We start from the raw sequence: 22,403 nt of genomic DNA, 5'->3' as shown, positions 1-22,403 counted from the left end.
TCTGGCCTCCCGGCCCCAGCCCCTCTGCTCCAGCCGACCAGCCACGATGAGCCCACGACACTCACATGGGCCACCCTTCTCCTGTGGACACCGTGAACAGTGTCAGCAGAGCCCAGAGCACGTTGTCATAGTGAAAGTCGTACTTCTTCCACTGTCGTGGCTGAGCTTCCACTTCCTCCTTCTCATAATCCAAGTACTGGCCCCTGGAATGAGAACACAGAAGAGGCTAGAGGTGAAAGACAAAGGGTCCGAGTTACCTGTTCTACAGACAGTGGCGTTTGAAGGACTGTCTGTTCATTGGAGAAAGGAAAGCCTCTCCAACAAAAGGCCAAGAGGCAGCTGTGTTTCCATGTGCAAAAGAACAAAGGTGGACCCCACCTCACTCCACATACAAACATTAACTCAAAACGGATCATAGACCTGAATGTAAGAGCTGAAACTATGAAACTCTTACAACAGAAGGAGCCTCAAACTGGGGAATGGATTCTTAGAATGACACCAAAATCACAAGCAACAAAAGAAAATAATAGATAAATTAGACTTTATCAAAATTCAAAGCTTTTGTGCTTCAACAGACATCATCAACTCACAAAACGGGACAAAATACTCAAAGATCATCTCTCTGGTAAGGGACTTGTGTCCAGGATATATAATGAACTATCACAGTCAATGACAACAAAGACAACCCGATTAAGAGTGGGCGAAAGATGTGAACAGACATTTCTCCAAGGAAGACATATGAATGGCCGGTGAGCACATGAAAAGCACACGACTCAACAATGAGCCATCAGCAAAATGCAAACTGACACCACGAAGAGACGCCACTTTCCTCCCACTGGGATGGCGGCAAAAAGGACAATGACAAGCGCTGTCAAGGAGATGCAGGAATCAGAGCTCTCACCCACTGCCAGTGGGGATATAAAACGGTTCGGCCACTCTGGATGATGGTCTGGTAGTTCCTGAAACTCTAAACAGTCACCATGTGACCCATCGACTCTGCTTCTAGGTACATACTCAAGAGAAATGAAAACATCTGTCCACAAAAAATCTTGCACATGTGTCCACAGCAGCATTAATCATAATAGACAAAAGGTAGAAACAACCTGAATGTCTAGCCAGCAGATGAAAGAAAAAATAAAACACAGCACATCTAGAGAAAGGGATAATCGACCAAAAAGAGGATGACGCCACAACATGGATGAGCCTTGGAAACATTGCGCTAAATGACAGGAGTTAGACACAACACCACATGACTTCAGATACATGAAGTGTCCAGAACAGGGAAATCTACAGAGACAAAAAACAGGTCCACGGCTGCTTAGGCTGGGGCTGTGGACTAAGAGGAAACAGCTAAGGCTATGGGGTGTTTGTTTGTTTCTTAACTGATTAAAATGTCTGGAAGCTGACTGTGGTGATGGTCACACATGCCTGAGAATACACGGAGCCCACTGAATTGTAAACCTTCAGTGGATGAATCATATGATACATGGATTATATCTTGATAAAGCTGTATTATACAAAACAAAGGATCCCATTGCAATGGGGAAAGGATGGTCTTTTCAAAAAGTGGCGCTGCAACAATTGGATATCCATGTACAGAAAATGTATCGTTATTCATACCTCAACAACACACAAAAAAATCAACTCCAGATCGATCGCATATCTCAATGTGAAAGGCAAAAATAAAACTTTTGGGGAAAACATAAGAGGACATCTCTCCTGACCCTGGGATAACTATCCTCAACAGGACCCAAAGAGTACTAAAAATCACAAAGATAAATTGGACTAATCACAAGCAAGACTTTATTCCTTAAAAGATGCCAACACAAGAATACCAAGTATCCCACAGAGAAGACATCCATACTCCACAGATCTGGCAAAGCATTCCTGTTCAGGGCTTTAAAGAATCCCTACAAATCAACCAAAAAGAGACAGGACCCAGATGGGAAAATGGGCAAAGACTTGCCTGGACACTTCCCAGGAGGGGGCAGCCAAGTGGCCCATCCACCCGGGAAGGGTGCTCATTCTCACTGGTCACCACCCATGTGCAGTCAACCCACAGATAAACGTCACTGCCCACACAAGGGAAAGGCCAAAACGCAGAAGATAGAAGCCTCAGGAGTCCGCAGGGTGTGGCGTGCTCGAGCCGCCATCCATGCTGGAGGGAGCGCGATGCCACACAAGTACTTGGCAGCACCTGTAAGAGCCCGGCTGGCCGTAGCACCCAGAGGTGCGCACTCCCAGCAGATACACAGACGACCACAGCCGTCCTGCTCACTGCAGCCTCAACTGGGAAAGCCCCTGCCCGCTGGTTTTGGAGTGGAGACAGGGGGGGCACGTTCACACAAGGGAGCTTCACACAGAGACCACTGGCCCGGCACCCGCCCGCACCAACCCCCTCCTCCCTCCCCGGCCCCACCCCAGGAGAGCCTCTCCTGGATGCTCTGGGGTGGCCTGGGCCTCACAGTGAGGTGAAAGTGGCCTCAGCCACCTGGTGGCTCCTCTGAGTGTACCCTGACCCAGCCCTGCCTCAGTTTACCTGCAGTCCCTCTCCAGCTCCTTGGACTCGTCAGTGCAGTAGAAAAACTTCCCTTTGAAGAGCTGCACTGCAATGACGGCAAATATGAACATGAAGAGCATGTAGACTATTAGGATGTTGAGGACGTTCTTCAGGGAGTTCACCACACAATCAAACACGGCCTGGAGGGGAGGGGGCAGCCATGAGCAGAGGGTGGCTTTGGCACAGGGCGCTGCCTGACCCTGTGCTTCTCTCAGAGGGGTCATCTTGGCCTTGATGAGGTGGGCGGGAAGCGCTAAGAGAGGCAGATGGGCAGGCAGGCTGGCGCCCGAGAACCTGGGGCTGCGGGTGTGGGCTGGTGCCCAGGCGGCCTGGGTCAGGAGGGGCTGGCATGGAGAGACTTCAGTGGGGACAGGATGTGGCCAGCCCCTGCTCCTGCGCCTGAGCCCTGCCAGGAGGTTGTGCTCTGCCCCTGCCCATCAGTGGGAACCGTCACTGGGCAGGGAAGCTGTGGTGCTGGGCCAGCTCCGGGACAGGGGCTCACAGCATTGTCTTGTGGCCCAGAGGGGGCTGATGTCCATTACCATCACCACCTGGGCTTCCTTCCATGTGCTCCCCCACCAGGAAGCACAGCCTTCTCTGACTCCCACACTGCCAAGCCTTGCCCTGGTCCCTGAATCTCAGAGCTCGGAAGGTGTGCCTCCTCTGCTGTGCACGACTGCAGGCCCACGACCATCTCCAGGGATGCTGCCTGGCACACTCCAGACAGCAGCCACTGCGCGCCTGCCCAGGTCTGTGGTGCTCTTTACCCACCAGACCAGGCCCAAGTCCCTGACTGACAGAGAGGGCCTCTGGCTGCCCTCAGGTCACCTTCCAGCCTGTCCCTTCACCCACAGGCTAGAAGCAAACTGCGTCCTTTAATTCCCATGTTGCCCAGTGCTTTTGACACTTGCATTTGCAAGCTGTTCACCTACTTCCCTGCACACAGTTTGGGAGGCTCAAATGACTTTAAGCATATAAAGCATGTCTCACAAGCTCAATGATTATTAGATTTTGGCACACTCCACGTTTGGCTTCACACTCTTTCCTTTATCGGGAACCTCAGCCATAATATCCTTCAGGGTTGAGCCCGTCACGACTTCTCAGGAGCCCTGTCCTCCCTGCTTCGCCCGCAGGACCCCCTGCCTCTCTCGGCAGCCCCTCTCCCCTGCCACAGCTGTCGGTGAAAACACACTGCCTGATACGGTGCCGCTGGGTTAAGGAAAATTAGCCTTACAGGCCCCTGCTGAGAGTGATACAGGACTGGCTCTAGAGGGCCCGTCCCACCCACACACAAGACCCGAGGGAACCTGACGTGGGCCTCCCTCAGCGCTGCTCCTCCCTACCCCACATGGGAAGCTGCAGTAACACAGGGCCAGTCCCATGTGTGCATGTGTACATGCACACACCATATACTCACGTGCACGCTGCACATGCAAGCAAACACATACCTACCTGCACGCATTCCCTGCACACACAGGTGCAGGCACATGTATGCACCTCCATGCACATGCATAAACACACACTCACCTGTGCACTCACACACATGGCACTTACACTCCTGAGCCCCCTCTATGCTCTCACCTTGAGCTTGGGCAGTCGCTTGATGGTCTTCAGGGGCCGCAGGACTCGTAGGACGCGCAGGGACTTGATGGTGTTGATATCCTTTCCTTTGGACCCTCTAGGGGGAGAAGCCACATGCAGACAGGCAGGAGGCACATCTGTGCCCCCCATTCCCAAGAAGCTCCCAGGGTGGGGGTCACACTCCCTGTGTGTTTCGTCTAGGGCCCCAGGGTGGAGGACCTAGGAGCAGGGAGGTCCTGGCCCTGCAGGCCCCAGAGGCCACTGCGTCACCTCCTATGGGAGCTGGGCCAAGGCCTCATCAGAGCAGACCAGGGCCAAGGCAATGGGGCCTGGAGCCCAGGGAGCACTGAGCCTCCAGATTGCAAGAACCCATTTCCCTGACCACATCAGCTGCTTCTATTACCCACCCCTCAACCAGCTTCCTCCGGCCACCATGCTGAGAACAGCAGTGGGCAAAATGCAGGAGAAGGGGGCCTACCCTGGGACCCCAGACACCACGGGGCAGCACAGGGAAGACAAGCGAGGCACCATTGTGTCCACTAATGCAAGAGCCTCTGGAAGGCAGCGCCTCCTGCTTCGCACTCTGGTGCGGGGCCAAGGGGACGTGGGGAGCTCCCTGCCTGTCCACTCTCAGCTGCCCTAACACTCCTCCAGGTGATGTGAAACAGACAGAAAGGGAACAGACAGGAAGGGAGACGAGCAGAAGGGCAGCAGGCCTGGAGGGAGGAAAGGAGAGGAAGAGGCCACGTCAGATGACCACGGAGGGAATGCATGATGCAGGAGGGGACACAGAACAGCAGACCAAGGAAAGTGAGCAGGGGAGGGAGTTAGAGAGGAGGAGAGAGCCGCGGGGAGGCAGAGATGTGAGACGCAGACAGGAAAGCCCGGCAGAGGCGGCAGAAAGAAAGGATGTCGGGTAAAGAAAATCCTAGGGACCAGAAGCAAGCTCAGCAGTGCAGAGCCAGCGGGCCTGGACCAGGGCCCCTCTCAGGGGAAGCCGGAGCAGACCCAGGGGGCGCCCTCAGGCTGCAGGGGCCCGGGAGCCGTCAGACCCTGGGGCTGGTCAACGTTCTCAGAAGCAAGGCCACACCCCATGTGGAGGGCAGGGGCTGAGGGCTCAGCACTGGGGCCTGACCCCATTCTGCCCACTTCACCCCACGTTCCCAGGGAGCCTGAGAGAGCGGGGAGGGGACGGGGTCCTTGGTGGTCTTCCTGGGCTCCAGCCAAGTCTGGTGAGAGTGAGCTGGGTAACCCAAGCAGGCTCCATGGGTAAAGGGGAGCTGGGGGCACCTCAGAGTCAGATCAAACACCCTTGAAACACCAAGCTTTTGGGTGGAAAAAGCCCAGCCTCCAGACCACCCCGTCAGCTATTTCCATCACCCTGGTGCTCTGGACACCCCTCCTCAAACGAGCTTCCTCCAGTCACCCTGAGGAGACCAACACCGGGACAACAGGGGATAGGAGATCTGCATGGGGACCTGGGTGGGCAGGCAGACACCTGCAAGACACAGGAAGGGGGGCACCACTTCTGTCTCCCAGCAGATACGGTTCTGGGGGAGGCAGCCCTTTGGTGGTCTGTGTTCTGCGCTTCTCTCATGCCAGCTCAGGGCCTTCTGCACTGAGGCCCCCGGTTGGTTCTCACCACAGTCGCCCCCACCCCTGCCCACTGTCTCATTCACAAGCCTCTCACTGATGCTGGCCAAGTCGCCCCCACCTTTTTATAAGAAGAGGGTTGGTTAAGACCTCCAGAGGAGGTGCCAGGCATTGTAGGGCCACAGTCGTGGAGAGGAAAGAGGAAAGAAAGCTGAGTTCCCAGAAGGGGCTGTGGGAAGGTGCCTCAGGACGGGGATGGCAGGGCAGCGAGGCCCCCAGTGGCTCCCTCCGAACCTCCCTGCCTCTGGGATCTGCGCTCCCAGCCACCAGTACCCACTCAGAGCCCTGCTCCCTGGACGCCTCCCGCCCCCAACCTGGCCACGGGCCCGGGGATACGGCCCCTGCAGCATGCAGCCCCAAGGTGGAGGATGGGGTGGGGGCATGGCGACCGAACCGCCCAGGAAGGCTGCCAGGGGCTATGATGAGGGGCAGCGGGGGCACAGAAGGAAGGCATTACCCCATGAAGCTCCTACCGAGAGTCCAGCAACAGGAAGACAGAGAGAAGAGAGTCAGTGAGGAGGCCGTGCCAGGAGCAGCTCAGCCCGCACCATCCCGGGCTTGGAGAAGGTGAAGACCCCTCCCTCTACACCTGCGCCCACAACGGTCCTTCCTCATCTCTGCACGTGACCCCCGCCCCTGCATCTCCCTCCTTCACCTCCACCTAAGGCCCCTGGACCTGCCTCATGCCCACTGTCATGCAGGGTCTCAGGGAGCCAGTCCAGGCCCAGCCCCTAGGGAGTCAGAGAAAGCAGCCTTTTGCCCCAACAGTAAGATGCCCACCAGCACCCATCCGCTCTGGCTGATGAAGCAGTGCAGCCAAGTAAGACGCCGAGAGGCAGACGCCGAAGCACTGGCGGCCTGCCCACCCGAGTTCAGAACCAAGAGCCAAGGCCCTGCGGTCCTGCCCCCCCAGCACAGCCCTGCCCCAAGACAGGCGCCCAGGGAGGCCGATGGGCCCGCCTTCCCAACCCGTCTCGTCCCGGGGCACAGCCGACCCAGAACGATGTGGGTACTTACGAGAAGGCAAATGCCACCAGGGCCCCACTGACCACAATGAAGTCCAGAATGTTCCACAGGTCACGGAAGTAGGCCCCAGGGTGCAGCAGCAATCCCAGATCGATCATCTTCGGGGGAGAAACAGGCTTTCAGGCAGGACACTTCAGAAAGGGGGCAGGACCAGGCCCCAGAGTTGGGGGTTTGGGAGAAAGATGCCGCTCAGGTCACCTCCCCCAGCCCCCACAAGCAAGAGAGGGTACAAGTCCCAGGTCATGCCCTCCCGGGGAGGGGGTCACAGCCTAGGTCACGCCATCCCAGGGAGGGATAACAGCCAGGTCACACCCTCCCGGGAAGGGGTCACAGCCCAGGTCACGCCCTCCCTGGAAGGGATCACAGCCCAGGTCACACCCTTCCAGGAAGGGACACAGTCCAGATCACACACTGTCAGGAGAGGGGAGATGGCCTGAGTCCCATCCTCTGAGGGTCTCAGTGGGCCTCTGGACCTCAATGCCATTGACCTAAATAGCTCTACAGAGTCAGAACAGGCTGGGGCCCTGCCCGGACCTCCAACTCTCCTAGAGACTGAATGAAACCATCCCCCATGGGGGCTGCAGGCACATGTGGCCCCAGGGGACTCACACCCTGCCCAGACCCTCAGAGGGTCACCTGAATGCAGCAGAAGGGAGAGCTGTGGGATCCACAGGGACCTGGTTCTGCACCCCCAGGGCTGCGGTCACTGTAAGCCACAGCCTCCCCATCTGTGCAAGGGAATGACAGCGCCTCCCCCAGGAGCCTGCAGGAGTGAGGAGGCAGAGATGGAGGATGCACACACACATAAAAGCTGGCCTGTGCCATGAGTGTGGGCATCCAAGGGCACCTCACGCCACCTGTGTGGATGCCGCACTGGCCACCCAGGCATTGACAAAGGAGCAATGCCTGTTAGGGGACAAAGGCCACAGGGAAATGGTCAGGCCTTAGCTTGCCAGCTGGCACCAGAGCCCTTTCAAGAGGAAGTCTTCAGCACCCACCTGCCTCCATCTTTGGGCACTGAGGACACCACCCTCTCCCCAGGCACTCCTTCCTCCCAGCCTGATGTCACAGGCCCTTCTCTGCTGCCACAAGATGGTCCTGAGGGGTACTGAGCCCACACCTGCTTAAGGAAGTCTGTAGCCCTTAGTCAGAAATGTGGAGGAGACCAGGTACAGCGTTGGTGAGCTCTCCCAGGGCGGACACTGAATCCCGAGTGAACTGGCCTCTCATCTCCAAAGCACACCTTACACGTGTGGGCCCATGAGAGCTCACGTCTCCACACGTGTGTGCACACCCTCTCATGAGCACACGCATTCCTAGGAGGAGACAGGCCTTGTCCCGTCTTGGTCCTAAGGGAGGAGGAGCAAGTGGGGTCCCCAGGGCCACCACACATCTCACCTTTATCACCATTTCAAACGTAAAGACGCCTGTGAAAATGTAGTCCATGTATTTCAGAGCCTAGAACCAAAGGGAGGGTTGCCCTTGAAGGCGAGGCTGGAAGCGGGGTACAGTGCCATTTCAGCAGCACTGCATCTTCCCCCAGGCCCCAGAGAAGACGGCCCATCAGCCGTGTCATAGGGAGGGGAGACCTGGCAAGTGTCCCTGCGGCTGCAGGCCCCTCCGGCAGTGGCCCGGATGCTGACCCTGGGCTCGCCCCCGCTCTTCCCTGTAATGTGGGCTGGACCTTCACCCCGTCCCCAAGGAAGGAGCCTGGTGAGCAGACAGGATCACCCTCCACAGCCTGACAGCAGCACTCACGTTGTTCCTGGGCGAGTCTGTCCGCACAGGGTCCTCGGCAGCCAGGGCTATGCTGCTCAGCGCGATGACCACAAGGATGACCATCTCGAAGTACCGCATGGTCACGATGGAGTGGCAGAGGCGACGGAGCCTGGAGGGCAAAGCCGGGTCACCCGAGGCCCACAGAGGGGCCAGGCTGGCCACTCCCTGCAGGGAGGTGTGCCCCAGAGCTGTGCTCTGCCGAGTATCCCTGTGGCAAGCAGACAGCAAGCAGGCACTGATCCCTAAGAGCCCCCAGAGCAGCGCTAGGGAGTCTGCAAAGCCACAGCAGGGCCACAGGCCAAACGGATCTGGCCCTGTTTGCAGATGTAAAGGTCTGCGGGTGCACAGCCATGCCCCCGCACTGACCTACTGTGTGTGCGCTGTGAGTGGGAAAAGGGGGCTGTTCTGAGCACCCACACCCCTGGGCACAGCAGGCCTCTGCTGAGGGCCCTGGAAATCCTCCGGGCCTGGGCCAGGTGTGGTGCCCTTGTCTGACCCCGAGCCAGTGAGCCATGTGTGCCCAGCAGCTGCCCACCTTCACTCACAGTCAGCACTCTTGGCCACTACCCTGCTCCTCAGACACCTCTGGACATCAGTAGCTGTGTAGACACACACCCCCAGGAGACACTCAGCTACGGACAAACACTACACCACAGGGGCCAGCGCGTCTGGGGAGGCCGCTGTGCGGGTCAGGGAAGCCCATCCCTGGCGGCTGTGCGATGAGCGGGAGGGCCAGTGCCTCTCCCGCCACTGAGGGGTGTGTCCCCAGGATGCGTCCTCTGCACCAGCCCTCAGACCCCTTCCCACCCCAAGGACTTTCCACCAGGAAGGACCGCCTGCCACACCCACCCGTCCCTCTCCCTTTGAGGGGCTATCATGCTCACCCCCCATCACTCCACCTCTTGCCCTCTGTGCCCACCAAGGGGCCCCAGGCCCTGATGACCTGCTGGCACTCCCCCCTCACCGAGCCGCCTTCCACCTCTGAAGCCCGCAGTGGGTTCCCCTGCTCTGCACGCCAGCGCCGGCTCCCCCCCCCCTCGATCCTCGCCTGCCCTTGGGGCTCAGCTTACAGCTGCCACTTCACTCCTGCCTCCAGGAACAACGCATGACCTCTGTTGCCCCGGAGAGCAAGCCTCCAGCTCACCTTTCCCACACTGGGTTTGCTTGACGGCCACCTGCCCCTCTGTGCTGCTGGTGCCAGGGGCAGGGGGCATGTGCCCCCACCGCCACCTGGCTCCTAACCCAGCAGAGCAGTGTGTGGACAGGAAGGAGCACAGGAAGGAGAATGGAGGGCGGGGAGGAGACACTGCCGGGCTCCAGGCCATTGGCCTTGCTGCCCTGACCCCCCGTGTGGCCAGGCGGCTGCTCTGCGGCTCCACTGTCACCCAGGCCAGAGTGCACTCCCCCGCTTCCTCCAGTCTCACCCGCCCCCTCCAGGCCCCACCAGCCTTCCCTCCTTGACCTCAGTGCCCACAACAGTCCACGTCTCCGTTTCGGCCTGTGCTCCGCCCAGGGCTCACACCACCTGACAACTTTCGGGCTTCACTTATCTTGTCTACTGCCTGTCTCCCCCACTAGCACAGAGCTTAGTAAGGATGGGGTCCTCCTCTGTTCTGGTCACCACTATGAGTCCCCAGTACCTAAAGCGCTATTTGGCCCTAAACACTAACAAACTAATGAAGCAGCTGGGCTGGTGAGTGGACAAAAAATACAGGATGACCACATAAGCTGAGGCGTGGAAACACGGATGGGCCCGTGAGTGACTGTGATGCACACACAGGCATGCGTGCACGGTGGGCATGGTGGGAGCATGGACAAGTGGAGCCCATGAGCACGTGGGCTGTAAGCCGCTGTGTGTGTGGAGATGAACAAATGCCATGGTGAGGCTGAGGGCAAGGGTCCAGGGCCTTCTGGTCCCCGGCTCCACCCCCGAGACCAGGCCTGTCTGGGGAAAGCTGTGCGCCTCCCTACGCTTCACCGCCTCATCTGCAGCGAGGCCACAACAGCGTGTGTTTTACGGAGGGCTGTGACCACCAGGATGTGGACATGTGCACGGTGCATGGAACCGCTCTGTTGGGCCACCCACCCACCCGCGGGGCCACGTGTGCACACAGCTGTCACGTGCATGTGGGTCACGGCCGTGCACAAAGGGCAGATGAAAGAGACTCACAGGTTGGTGGGGCTCAAACAGAACATGGAGCTATACGGGACAATGGGTCGGGGTCCGCTTCTCATCCCGTCATCAGCTTCTGCCTCCTTCCCGTCTGCTTGGCTTTCCAGGTCCACATGACCACCTAGGAGGACACAGGCCAGGTTAGGGAAGCGGCACGTAGAAACCCACACCACGTAGGCCTCACCTGAGCAGCAGATACTCTCCCAGCTCCAACCCCCGGCGAGCAGACCAGGTCTGCGTGGACCCACCCGGCAGAGGGCATGTGGCTAAGAACTGCTTCACACGAGACTCCCTCCCATCATGGTCAGGACCCGCTGAACTGCGTGGGGCCAGGACTGAGCCCGCACTGGAGATCTTGGGTCGCGTGTCCCTGAGACTCCAAGAGTCCCCTCATTTCTCACTTGCCCAGGGTCAGGGTGGGAGAGCAGTGCCCCAACCTCCACTGAGGCTTTTAGTCCAGATGTTCTAACAGCACCAAAGCCCCCGCAGCCCCTGAGACCAGGGTCAGTAGGCTCCCCCTCTTCCCACCCAGAGTTGACACCATGAGAAAAAAGCAGCATGAGGGTGCCTCTGCAGGGGCTGAGGGCCAACAGGGAGGGGCAGGGGACCTTTCCTATTTGTTAGTGCAGGAAAACAGAACTAAGGGCCCTGGACCACATACACTCTCCTGAACCGGGCGGTCCCATCTGACCCAGCCTGGGATTCTCAACTTCAGGACCCAGCAGAGGCCCCTCCAGGCCAGGGGCTGCAGAGGACGCAGGCCCCCAACCCCCATGTGTTCTTGTTCTGCTCCCCACACTTCCCTCCCCTTCCTCACGGCCCCCACCTATGCTCAGCTTGGCCCCCACAGACCAAACTCCCTGAGATCAAAGCAGCCATGACCTCTGTCCTCATCCAGCAGGCTTTGCTGTCTGTGCTCTATGCCTAGCACTTTGCTCACAGTGGTTTTCCGTTTTTGACTATCCTAATGCACATTTCAGTTCTGGTGGGTCAGAGTTCCTGAGACCTCAGGGATGCCAAGGGCAGTGACTTGGAGCCAATGCCCACTGCTGGACCTCATTTTTCACTTCTTAAAAGAAACATCAGAGCAAGGAGGATGCTGATGGGCAGCAGGAATGAAGCAGTTACTCCAGAGCCTGTGCGATGGCCAAGGCTCCAAGCCTGGCCCCAACCGCGGGCCTCTCAGACCTGCAGAGCCCAGGGGGCCAGAGAAGCCCTGAGCCTCCTGAAGCTGTCAGCCTGCCACCACCCAGCGCTGCCGGATTTCTCTGCAGCAGGAGTAAATTACACAATCTTAAATCAAAGCAATTTGTTTATTTATAATGTTAAAAAATTCTATGTATTGATTTAAATTGTGAGAGTATCTCCTAATGCACACAAAAATCTGTATTCAAAAAGGTGTTTGTTATAAGTTCTTCTACAATAACAGAAAAAAACTAACATGTACAACCACAGGAGACTGACTATACAATATTTATATGAAGTATCATACTAAGGATATTAAAAATGCCTACAAATAATTGAAATGACAAAAGAGAAAGCTTCCAGTATTATAAGCTAAAAAGAGACTACATACTTGTATATCCCAGAAGAGCTCAACTACAAAAAATAACATATATGGGGAGAGAAATAACTCTGAATGGGCTCTGACAATCTTTTTAATTCTCTTTGCTACATTTTAAACATTTAAAAAAAAAAAACCTCCATGATGGGCATGCATCACTTTTTAAAAAAAGTATCATTTTAAAACCGCAGCTTTACAAACTCTTCCACAGTAACAGTAAAGCAAACCCGAGGATAAGTAAACAGGGAGCAAAGAACCAATATGGACTCAGTGAAGAACTGCTACTCAAAGCAACAGGCGCCTGAGCCTGGATGGAAACACAACGTCCGAGACATATGTACAACAGTAACATTGGTTAAGGCAAAGCAGACCAAGAAAGAAGGGGGAGAGTCGAATGACAACTGCATCAGGCTAAAAGTAAGTTCACTGATGGACGCAGGCTACTGAAAGAGACTTCACAGGAACAAGTACTAAACTGCAGAAACAGGAGCACTCCAGCAAGAAGGCCAGATACAGAGGCAAGAAGCCCTGGCCCTTTGCTCCTCACGGCACTCGGGGGCCATGCACCATCTCCATTTTCCAGATTAAGGAACTGAGACCCTACCTTGTGGGGACATGATGTTCTTGCTGGGCCAAGAACCCTGAGCTAAAGCTCACCAAGAGGCAGGGGCGGAGTGAGGATTCAGCTGAACTGAGCCTCAAAAGGGCTCAGGTCAGCCCCGAGTGGGGGTGCCCTGGGCTTCTGGGAAAGCAACTGCAGACCATCTCTGACAAAACACTGCGCAACTGGCTCACAGAACCTCCAGGTGAAGGCAGCCCTTCTGCATGTGAAGAGAATTCAAGGTCTAATATCGCAAGACAACCACATGTCAGAAGAATTTCTCTCCTACACATTGAGAAGGGTCATGTGCCATCCTTGGGAAAATTGAACAAGTCCATCAATTCATTTTCTGTAAGGCTTCATTATCTCACAAAACACCAACTGAGGAAGGGTCAGTTAAGGTCAATCATAGATAAAATCAAAATAAAAAACATATAAGGAAGCAATATAACCAGGATAAAAGATAGCAGAAACAAGTCCTAGATTTATATCTGCCATGGACTTCAGATAGAGAACTTTTTTTTAGATGAGGAATATAAAAATAAACATAAATATGTAAAGAAATATAAAAAATGAATTCTAAAGAAACAAGCAATAAAAGTCTGTAAAATTGACCTAGAGTTTCCATGCCTGAGACAGAGAAGCTTAACATGGACCCATCCTCCCCCTGAAAACGACTATAAAAGCTCAACAAAGTGCAAACCATAACGGTTTAACAGCATTGGGGGCCAGTAACTGTGGGAGGGTCCTGGAGGAAGGCCCCAGGAGGTGCCCCTGCGTGCATATGCCAGCTTTTCCCCAAGTCTGTTTTCCTATGTGTTAGTGCAGGAAAACAGAACTCGAGCAGAAAGTAGCACTGGGACTGGGAGGCGAAAAGACAGAAGTTTGAGTAGGATAAAGTGGCGGTGAGAGGCAAGAGGCCAGAGAGGAGAGATGGGGAGAAGGGAGGCCCTCACTCGGTCGCTTCCGATCCCCACGGGCACTGCTGCCATGTGCGGGATGAGGCTGGCCTCCACTAGAAGCCAGTGCCTGCAAGGAGCTCCCCTCAGAGCAGAAAGCAGTGTTGAAGGCTGATGCTGGGTCCCTAAGCCAATACAGATTTAACTGTGATACCCTATTTTATTAGACTTGTTCTTAATCTTGTTAGTGTTCTAGTTACAGAGCTGCACAGACCTTGAATCATTCACTCTTAACCCTGCTCTTTTCTACAAGGCTTATTATTGCCAGTGCTCGACCTTTCCAAGAATGCACACATGGTGCACAGCAGGAATGTGCACACTTCAGGAGGACGGAAAATGCTATCACAGGGACTTTGAGAAAAACTCATTATAGAGCTAAAATGGTCACCACAGAAGACAGAATCTCACCTCCAGTGGGACATGATTGTAAACATATATAAAGTAGCTTAAAATACAGAAGGTAAATACACATTTCAGTGGAAGCTTTTTGTTTAAAAAAGAAGACGTAGGAGAAAAAGTCCCTCAGAAGAGAGGCAGAAACACATTCAATAGTTCTTGGTCATCTGTTAGACTGTTTTCTGCACTGAGCTGCATGTTTCAAACTATTCAAAATAACTGCGTTAAGTATACACACACACACACACACACACACAGTAAGAACTCACAGATCTGCAGAGAGATTTCAGTGCACCTCCTCAATTACCAGGGGGCTAACCAGGCAAAATACCAGTGACTATGTAGAATATTTACCAAGATAACTAATGAACTTGATTTAGCAGACAAATATAAAACACCCAGGGTTCCCAAAATTAGAGGAAACATATCCCTCTTAAGCACACATGGGATCTTCATAGAACTTGACCATATACTGAGCCTTGAGGCAACTGCAGAGATGATCATTCAGATCGTGTTTCCTAATCACAATGCAATTAAGTTAGAAATTAAGGCAATAATCAGAAATAAAAAGATTAATTTAGAATTTACTGTTAGAAACTAAAAGGACACTTTAAAGAGCTCATGAGTCAAAATTATATATTCACAGACAGTATAACTATGTCTACCTAGAAAACAATCTATAGAAAAATCATTTAGAGGAACAAGAGTTTGTCTGGTAACTCTGGCTAGAAACAAAACTGACAGACAAAAACTACTTGTGTTTCTAGACAGTAGGAGCAAATAATTAGAACATACAATTTTTTCAAAAATGCTACTTTAAAAAGATAAAGTATAAAAAGACAAATTTTACTTCTTAGGAATTTTAGAGCAGTGAAACCACTCGGCATGACACTGTAATGGTGGACACATGACTTCATACATTTGTCCAAACCCTTAGGATATAAGACACCAAGAGTGGCCTAACATGAACAGTAGACTTAAGGTGATCAGGACACGTCTACACAGGCTCACAGACTGGCAAACGCACTCTGGTGGAGGATGCTGACAGTGGGGAAGTCAGTGTGTGCAGTAGCAGGGGATGGAGAGAAAATCTCTTTAGTTTCCATTTAATTTTACTGTGAACCTAAAACTGCCCTAAAAAAAAAAAAAAAGACAAAATTTTCGGCATAGGAGAAAGATACTAATACAAAATCAAAGACATTAGACAAAAAATCATATAACCTCACATTTGAATTACAAATGCCTAAAGAATGTGTATGTTCTTCTCTTTAAAAAGAAAAAGAAGTCCTGAAAAGACTGAAAGCAGTTAAAACCCAGTAGCAAAGACCACCCTAAATAATACTATTTCTCATCCCTGAGATGAAAGTCCCATGGCAAGCGCTGACGTAAGGACACACTCCCAGGAGCAACTGGGTGGCAGCACCGGGAGAAAGGAGATGAGCGTGAGTGACGCTTTGGGGAGCCTGGCCCAGCGGTGGCCGCCCGCGCCAGGCACTGGGCCTCAGCTGGCCAGACCCAGCGGCCCTTCCCTGCCAGGGCCTAGGCATGCTGGCTCGCCCGCACTCCCGCTGCCCAGCCTCCGCATGGGGCAGAGCACCTCCGGCTCGCAGGCGCAGTTCTCCGAGGAGGAGCCACAGAGGCCGCTGGGTTTAAGCACCCGCAGCACGCAGGCAAGTAAGGAGCCACACTGGAATGGGGGCCTGCCCAGCACTGCCTCCCTGCAGCAGGCATTAGGAAGATGGGGATTACCCTGCCTAGGGAGGACACTTTTCACATAGGAATTCATCTACTTCTAAGAAAAGAAGGAAGGCCCCTCCCTGCCCTACGACAACCCTCTGAGCACTGCTTGCAGCCAGTGAGAAGCCTCCACAGCCCGACCTCTCGTTCTCCTCCACTGACTTCCATTCCAAACAGCTTCCCCAGTCTCCTCCTACTAAAAGCTGACCTCCACCATGTCCCTCCACTCTTGCCTGTGGCTTACCAAGTCTCTAGATGGTGGTCGGCAAACATGGGCGATCTTGCCACCCAGAAGTATGTGACAATGTCTGGAGACATTTTCTATTGTTACTACAGCCTGCAACTGACAGCCAGGGAGCGGAGGGCAGGAATGCACTGCATGCACAGGCTACCAGCAAGGCTGCCACAGTGCCAGTTCAGAGGCCTGCTTCAGGGTGAGCACCAGGTAGCAGGACGCAGGGGCAGGAGGGCTGTGCAGAACGACGTCCCACATGATGCAACAGCCAAAGCCAGAGTATGAGAAACTCTACAGGACAGTTGATAGTTTCCTCAAATAAACGGTACAAATTGTTAAAGACTGAAAGAGGCATAGACTGATTGAGCAAAGTCAAATGAGTAACCTTGGTTGGCTCCTGATTCAAACAAATCAATTGTAAGAAGTTATTTCTGAGAGAAATGGTAAAATTTGAACTCGGGATAGGTATTAGATAATATTAAGGAATCACTATCAACATTGTTAGGTGTAATAATGCAGCTGTGGTTGCCAAACCCTTAAATGTCGGAGATGCGTGTACAGTCACCTCTGAAACGAGGCACTGCAGAGAGGAGTGCAGGAAGGCCGGGGACACCTGGCTGACTCGAGGGCAGGTGACAGGGACACGGGGGCTCCTTATGCTTGTGTCTCCACGTTCAGTGTTTCCATTTCCCATGATAAAAAGAATTTCATGAAAGCAGACATAGAGAGAAAACACAGCCATACAAAGGAACAATTTAGACTAATGACTGGCTTCTTCACAGAAACAGCAGGAGGCAGAAGACGAGGGAACAGTCTCAATACACTGAGAGAAAATAACAAAACTGTATTTCATGCAAAGTTAAACCATGTCACAAACCATGGCAAAATAAAGATTTTTCAGGCAAACTGAGAGACTTCACTACCCTCAAGCCTCGCTAAAAGAAATGGGGAATAAACCTTCAGGAATAAAAAAGATTTATCAAGGGAAGGAAGGTGGGAAGGAGAACAGGAGGGAAGGAAGGAAATCAGAACTGTGAAAGTGGCCATAACTTCAAATCCAGCAGAAACTAAAAGGATAAGAGGCTGGCTGCCATAGACAGTGACAGTCCCCTGCACTCAAATTTCACCTCATGTCTTCCATAAACCACATGGTCAATAAGGAGAGGTAATAATCATCCAGTCAATGCCTCAGCACATAGGAAGTAGGAAAAACAGAACCTTGAATGTATATGTAAGCAGGGAGACAAACCTCGGACACCTGCAGAAGCAGGCAGGGACTGAGTGCAGGAGGGTGAGGGCGGCGGGCCCCCAGTCATGTGGAATGTGGCCACATCAACTAGTTCATCCGCAGAAGCAGGGTTGCACCTGAACACAGGACTACTGAGGGCAGGGCAGAGACCTGGTGGAACAGAGCATGGCTCATGAGGACTTGAAAGGAGGGCTTGGAAAGTACATGGGACTGGAGGCAGCAACGTCTGGGAGGCATTGCTTCTGGAGGAAAGAGACTTGAAAGGGAGAGGTATGCTTTGGGGCTTAGTGACGGAGGGAAGAGAGAAGCAAGTGGTGGAGGTCCAGGGTCCTCCAAGACAAGATATTATCACAGAATCAGAGCAAGACAGACACTACCCCCAAAGCACCACAAGTAAAGGAACCATGTCCCACTGCAATGGCAGAGAAGGGTGTTCTTGCACTGGCAAGCCAGCAGGCTGCCCAAGTCCCTCCCTAATCTCCACAAAATGACACATAACCACTGGTCCAGAAAAATTTACACACTTCCTCACAGTCAGAAAAAGGAACCCAACTTTCATACAAAGTTCTGCCATAAGAAAATGGGAAGCAAGGATGAAAATTTTTCAGCTAATAAAAATACTCTACAGAAAACAACTGCAAAGCACAGGAAACCTTACAACCCAACTTTCCAACATTACATAAATATAATTAAACAAACAATTCCTAAGAATTTGCTTATCAGATCATACTCAAAAGCTCAAAAAAAATGTATGGACAATTAAGACACATGAGATGAGTGCTAACCAAACTCAGGTGAGAAATTGAAAAAAAATTCATCTGAGAAATGAAGTTAAAGACAAAATCATATCAGAAATCACGTGGAGCCCAAAGGAAAACAGGTGTGACTGAAAGTATAGCAAGGGAAAAAGAAGGCAGGAGTGAAATGACAACAGAAAACTGTGAAATAAGGAATTAGTTTTCAATATAGTTAGAGAGAAAGTCATACAGAAGACAGGCTAAGCAGATCCAACATTCGTGTAACTGGAATGTCTGAAAAAAATAAAACGATGGAGTACAGCTAACATTCAAAACCCAGCCCTCTGTGCCAAAATGAAAAAGCACCTATCGATTTATTTTTGACAAAAATGCTAAAGTAATTCAATGGAAATGATAGCCTTTTTAACAAACGACAATGGAACAATGGACATCCAAGGAGTACGGATGGGGAGAAATAAAAAGAACCTCAATTCTTACTTAACACCATATAAAGAAATGAATTCAAGACTTCAGCTTTTGGAATGACAGACTAAAAGTACTTTCTCCCATTCATCCCACCAAGCCCAGCTAAAATCCTGGACATAGTGTATAGGGCGAACATAAAAAGACTGAAAAGTGGAGAGAAGGCAGCAGACTGGCTGGGGACCTGAGGGGTGACACAGCAATAAGATTTTCTCTTCTGGCTTCTCCTCCATGCTTCAGATAACCTTGGTGCTGGAGAAGCCAACAACATAGAAATGCCAACAGGCACAGATTTTTTTAAACCCCCACAAAATCCAGGCATCACTAGTGACTGGGCCAGGAAAGTCACAGCCTAGCACAACGGGAAACTTACAGACAATAACTACTTTACTACTGCAAAACACCACAGAAATAACTGCAGCCCTACCTCCACACATATGAGCAGAGACAGAGTGGGGTGAGAGGCCTAGACTCCCACCCTCAGCGGCCTGCACTGAGACGCCCTGAAGCCCCTGCCGGGATGGTGTCGGGGAAAAGCCGGGAGCAGGGGCTCTCACCCCACCCTGTGGTGACCAGACCCCCAGCTCATGCAGTGTCAGTGAAGATCACACCGGGGGCTGGACTTCGATTCCCATCCAGAAGGACTGAGGCACTCCTTCCCTTTATTTCCCAGAGTGAATCCTAGTAGAAAGGCAGGATTATTACCACCACCCAGAAGTAATGAGGTCAACTCCTGCTGTGTCAATGACGGCCATGTAGAGAGCAGCGATGAGGCACTCCCACCTCTCCCAGACAGCATGGCCACCAGCAGAGACCCAGCTGTGACAAGGGGCCCACACTCACTGGGTGTCAGTGGAAGTTGGGTGAGAACCTTACTTCTACCCCCATCTCTCAATAACGAGGCAGCTTCCCAACCCCCTCCCACTGGAGCAGGGTCACAGCAGACCAGCTAAAACAGAGGATTTAAACAAGACTCAGAGGCTTACAACATAAAAATCAGTACTAACCTAGGTTTCAGTCAAAAATCACTTGTCACACCAAGAGCAAGGAAAATCTCAATTTTAATGAGAAGATAATCAATAGACACCAAGTTGATATAGATCTTAGATTTATCTGACAATGATTAAAGCACCCATCATAAAAATGCTTCAACACACAATTAAAAACATACTCCAAACAAATGAAAAAATAGAAACTTTCAACAAAGAAATAGTCTTAGCAAACAAATATAAAACATAACAAAAAATCAAATATAAATTTTAGAATTGAAAAATATAATACCTGAAATTAAAAACAATAAATGGGCTCAACAGCAGACTGCAGGACACAGAGGAAAGAATAAGTGAACTGGAAGACAGAACAATAGAAATTACCCAATCGCAGAGAAAAAATAGACTGAAAAAAGTGAGCAGAGCTTCAGGGACCTTTGGGACTATAACAAACTATCTACCACTCATGTCAACAGAGTCCAAGAACAAAAAGACAGGGCAGAGCTGAAGATGCATTCAAAGACATAATGGATGAAAAATTACCAAATCTGGCAAAAAGACATAAACCTACAAATTCAAGAAGCTGAGCAAAACCCAAATAGGATAAACCTAAATAAACCCATGCCAAAATACATCATAATCAAACTTCTGAAATATAAAGACAAAGAAAAAAATCTTGAAAGCAGCAAGAGAGAAACAACAGCTTACCTATAGGAAGAAAACAATTCGAATGACAGTGGATTTCTCATCAGAAACCATGCAGGTCAGAAGGAAGAGGCACACGTTTTTTCAAGTGCTGAAAAAAAAAGAACTGTCAACCCAGAATTCTATACCCAGTGAAAATATCCTTCAGGAATGATGGGAAAATAAAGACATTCTCAGATGAAGGAAAACTAAGAGAATTTGTCCCTTGCAGACCTACCCTAAAAGAATGGCTAAGGAAGGTCCTCCAAACAGAAAGTAAATTATGAAAGAAGAAATGGTGGAATATCAGGAAGGAAGAAAGAACAATAGAAGGAGTAAAACTATAGATAAATACAACACACTTTCCTTCTCCTCTTGAGTTTTCTAAATTATGTTTGACAGTTGAAGCAAAAATTGTAACACACACTGATGTGGTTTTCTACATGAAATACATGTAGAGAAAACATTTAAGACAATTATACATAGGGAGTAAAAACAGAGGAAAAGCTTCTATCCATCAGAACTGGTGAAATGACAACCCTAGTAGACTAGGATAATTTCTATATATAATATAATACCTAGAACAACTATTAAAAAAACAATACAAAGAGATACACTAAAAATGCTATAGATAAATCAAAATGGAATTCTAAAATATATACAGGTGGTCCACAGGAAATCAGGAAACAGAAACTAGAGAAATGAAAAACAGAACAAACAAAAAATAAAACAGCAGTTTTAGGCCACAATATATACAATCACATTAATTGTAAATGGTCTACATGTACCAAATAAAAGACAGAGTTGACAAGAGTGGATTAAAAATATGTCCCAACTATAAGCTGTCTACAAGGAACTAATTTAAGAATATAACTATACAGCTAGTCTGAAATTTAAAAGGTGAAATCAATATACCATGCAAATACTAATCAAAATAAAGTAGGAGTGGGTATGTTTATGTCAGATAAAGTAAACACCAAAACAAAGAAAATTATCCGGTACAGAGTAACACAGTACACAATGACATATGGAAATCTTTCAAAAAGATTGCAATTCTAAGTGTGTATGTATTCCACAGCAGAACAGCAAAATATTTGAGGCAAGAACTGGCAGACCTGAAAGAAGAAATAGATAAATCCACATTTGTCATTTGAGACTTGAATCCTCTTTTTACAACAATTGTAAGGTCTGGACAGAAAGTCTGCATGTACACAGAACTCAGCAGCACTGTCAGCTAACAGGATCTAAGTGGCACTCACAGAAAGCTCCACCCAACAACAGCAGCGTGTATATTGTTTTCAAGTGCTCACAGAACATGTAACAAGAGATGCCATATCCTGGACCAAAACAAACCTTAAACCAACATAAAAGAACTGAATCACACAGAGTATGTTACCAACCACAAAATAATCAAACTAAAAGTCAATACCAGAAAAATAACAGGAAAATCTCCAAGCCCTTAGAAGCTAAACACACACTTCTAAATTATCCATGAGTCAAACAGGACATCTCAAGGAGAATTTTTTTAATGGAACTGAATGAAAATGAAAATATAACATCAAAATCTGTGGGATACAGCCAGAGCAGTGCTAAGAATGAAATGCATAGCACTAAATGTTTACATCAAATCAACAATCTAAGCTCCCATCTCAAGAAACTAAAAAAAGAGCAACATAAACCAAAAGCAAACAGAAGGAAGAAAATTATAAAGATCAAATGCAAATTGAAATAGAAAAACAATAGAGAAAATCAATGAAAAAAGATCTGGTTCTTTGAAAAGACCAATGAGATTAACAAACTTTTAGCAAGACTAGCAAAGAAAAAAGACAGAAACACAAATTACCAATGCCAGGAATGGGACAGGGGCTGTCACCACAGACCATGAAGACATCAAAAGGATACCAAGTGAATACCACAAAAACTGTACACACATGAATTTGACAGCTTCAGTGGAATGGACCATTCCTTCAAAAGTTCTAACTATTGTAACTCAACTA

At 50.6% G+C, this 22,403-nt stretch overlaps 1 protein-coding gene across 1 annotated transcript in view; it reads right to left on the bottom strand.

Moving 5' to 3' along the window:
• The window catches only part of CACNA1B (calcium voltage-gated channel subunit alpha1 B), a 195,566-nt gene that overhangs the window by 56,008 nt on the left and 117,155 nt on the right, over window positions 1–22,403 (bottom strand). The window contains exons 21-27 of the mRNA XM_036900695.2: window positions 10,770–10,893; window positions 8,579–8,708; window positions 8,219–8,278; window positions 6,812–6,918; window positions 4,142–4,238; window positions 2,540–2,700; window positions 66–203 (exon numbers count right to left, since the gene is read on the bottom strand). Coding sequence (XP_036756590.2) covers window positions 66–203; window positions 2,540–2,700; window positions 4,142–4,238; window positions 6,812–6,918; window positions 8,219–8,278; window positions 8,579–8,708; window positions 10,770–10,893 — 817 coding nt within the window. The remainder of the gene's footprint in view (window positions 1–65; window positions 204–2,539; window positions 2,701–4,141; window positions 4,239–6,811; window positions 6,919–8,218; window positions 8,279–8,578; window positions 8,709–10,769; window positions 10,894–22,403) is intronic.

This window comes from Manis pentadactyla, chromosome 3, assembly GCF_030020395.1.
Source record: "Manis pentadactyla isolate mManPen7 chromosome 3, mManPen7.hap1, whole genome shotgun sequence".
In the NCBI taxonomy this organism is placed as follows: Eukaryota; Metazoa; Chordata; class Mammalia; order Pholidota; family Manidae; genus Manis; species Manis pentadactyla.
Note: the sequence above shows the minus strand (reverse complement) of the source record. Positions and strands in the feature narration are given on the sequence as shown.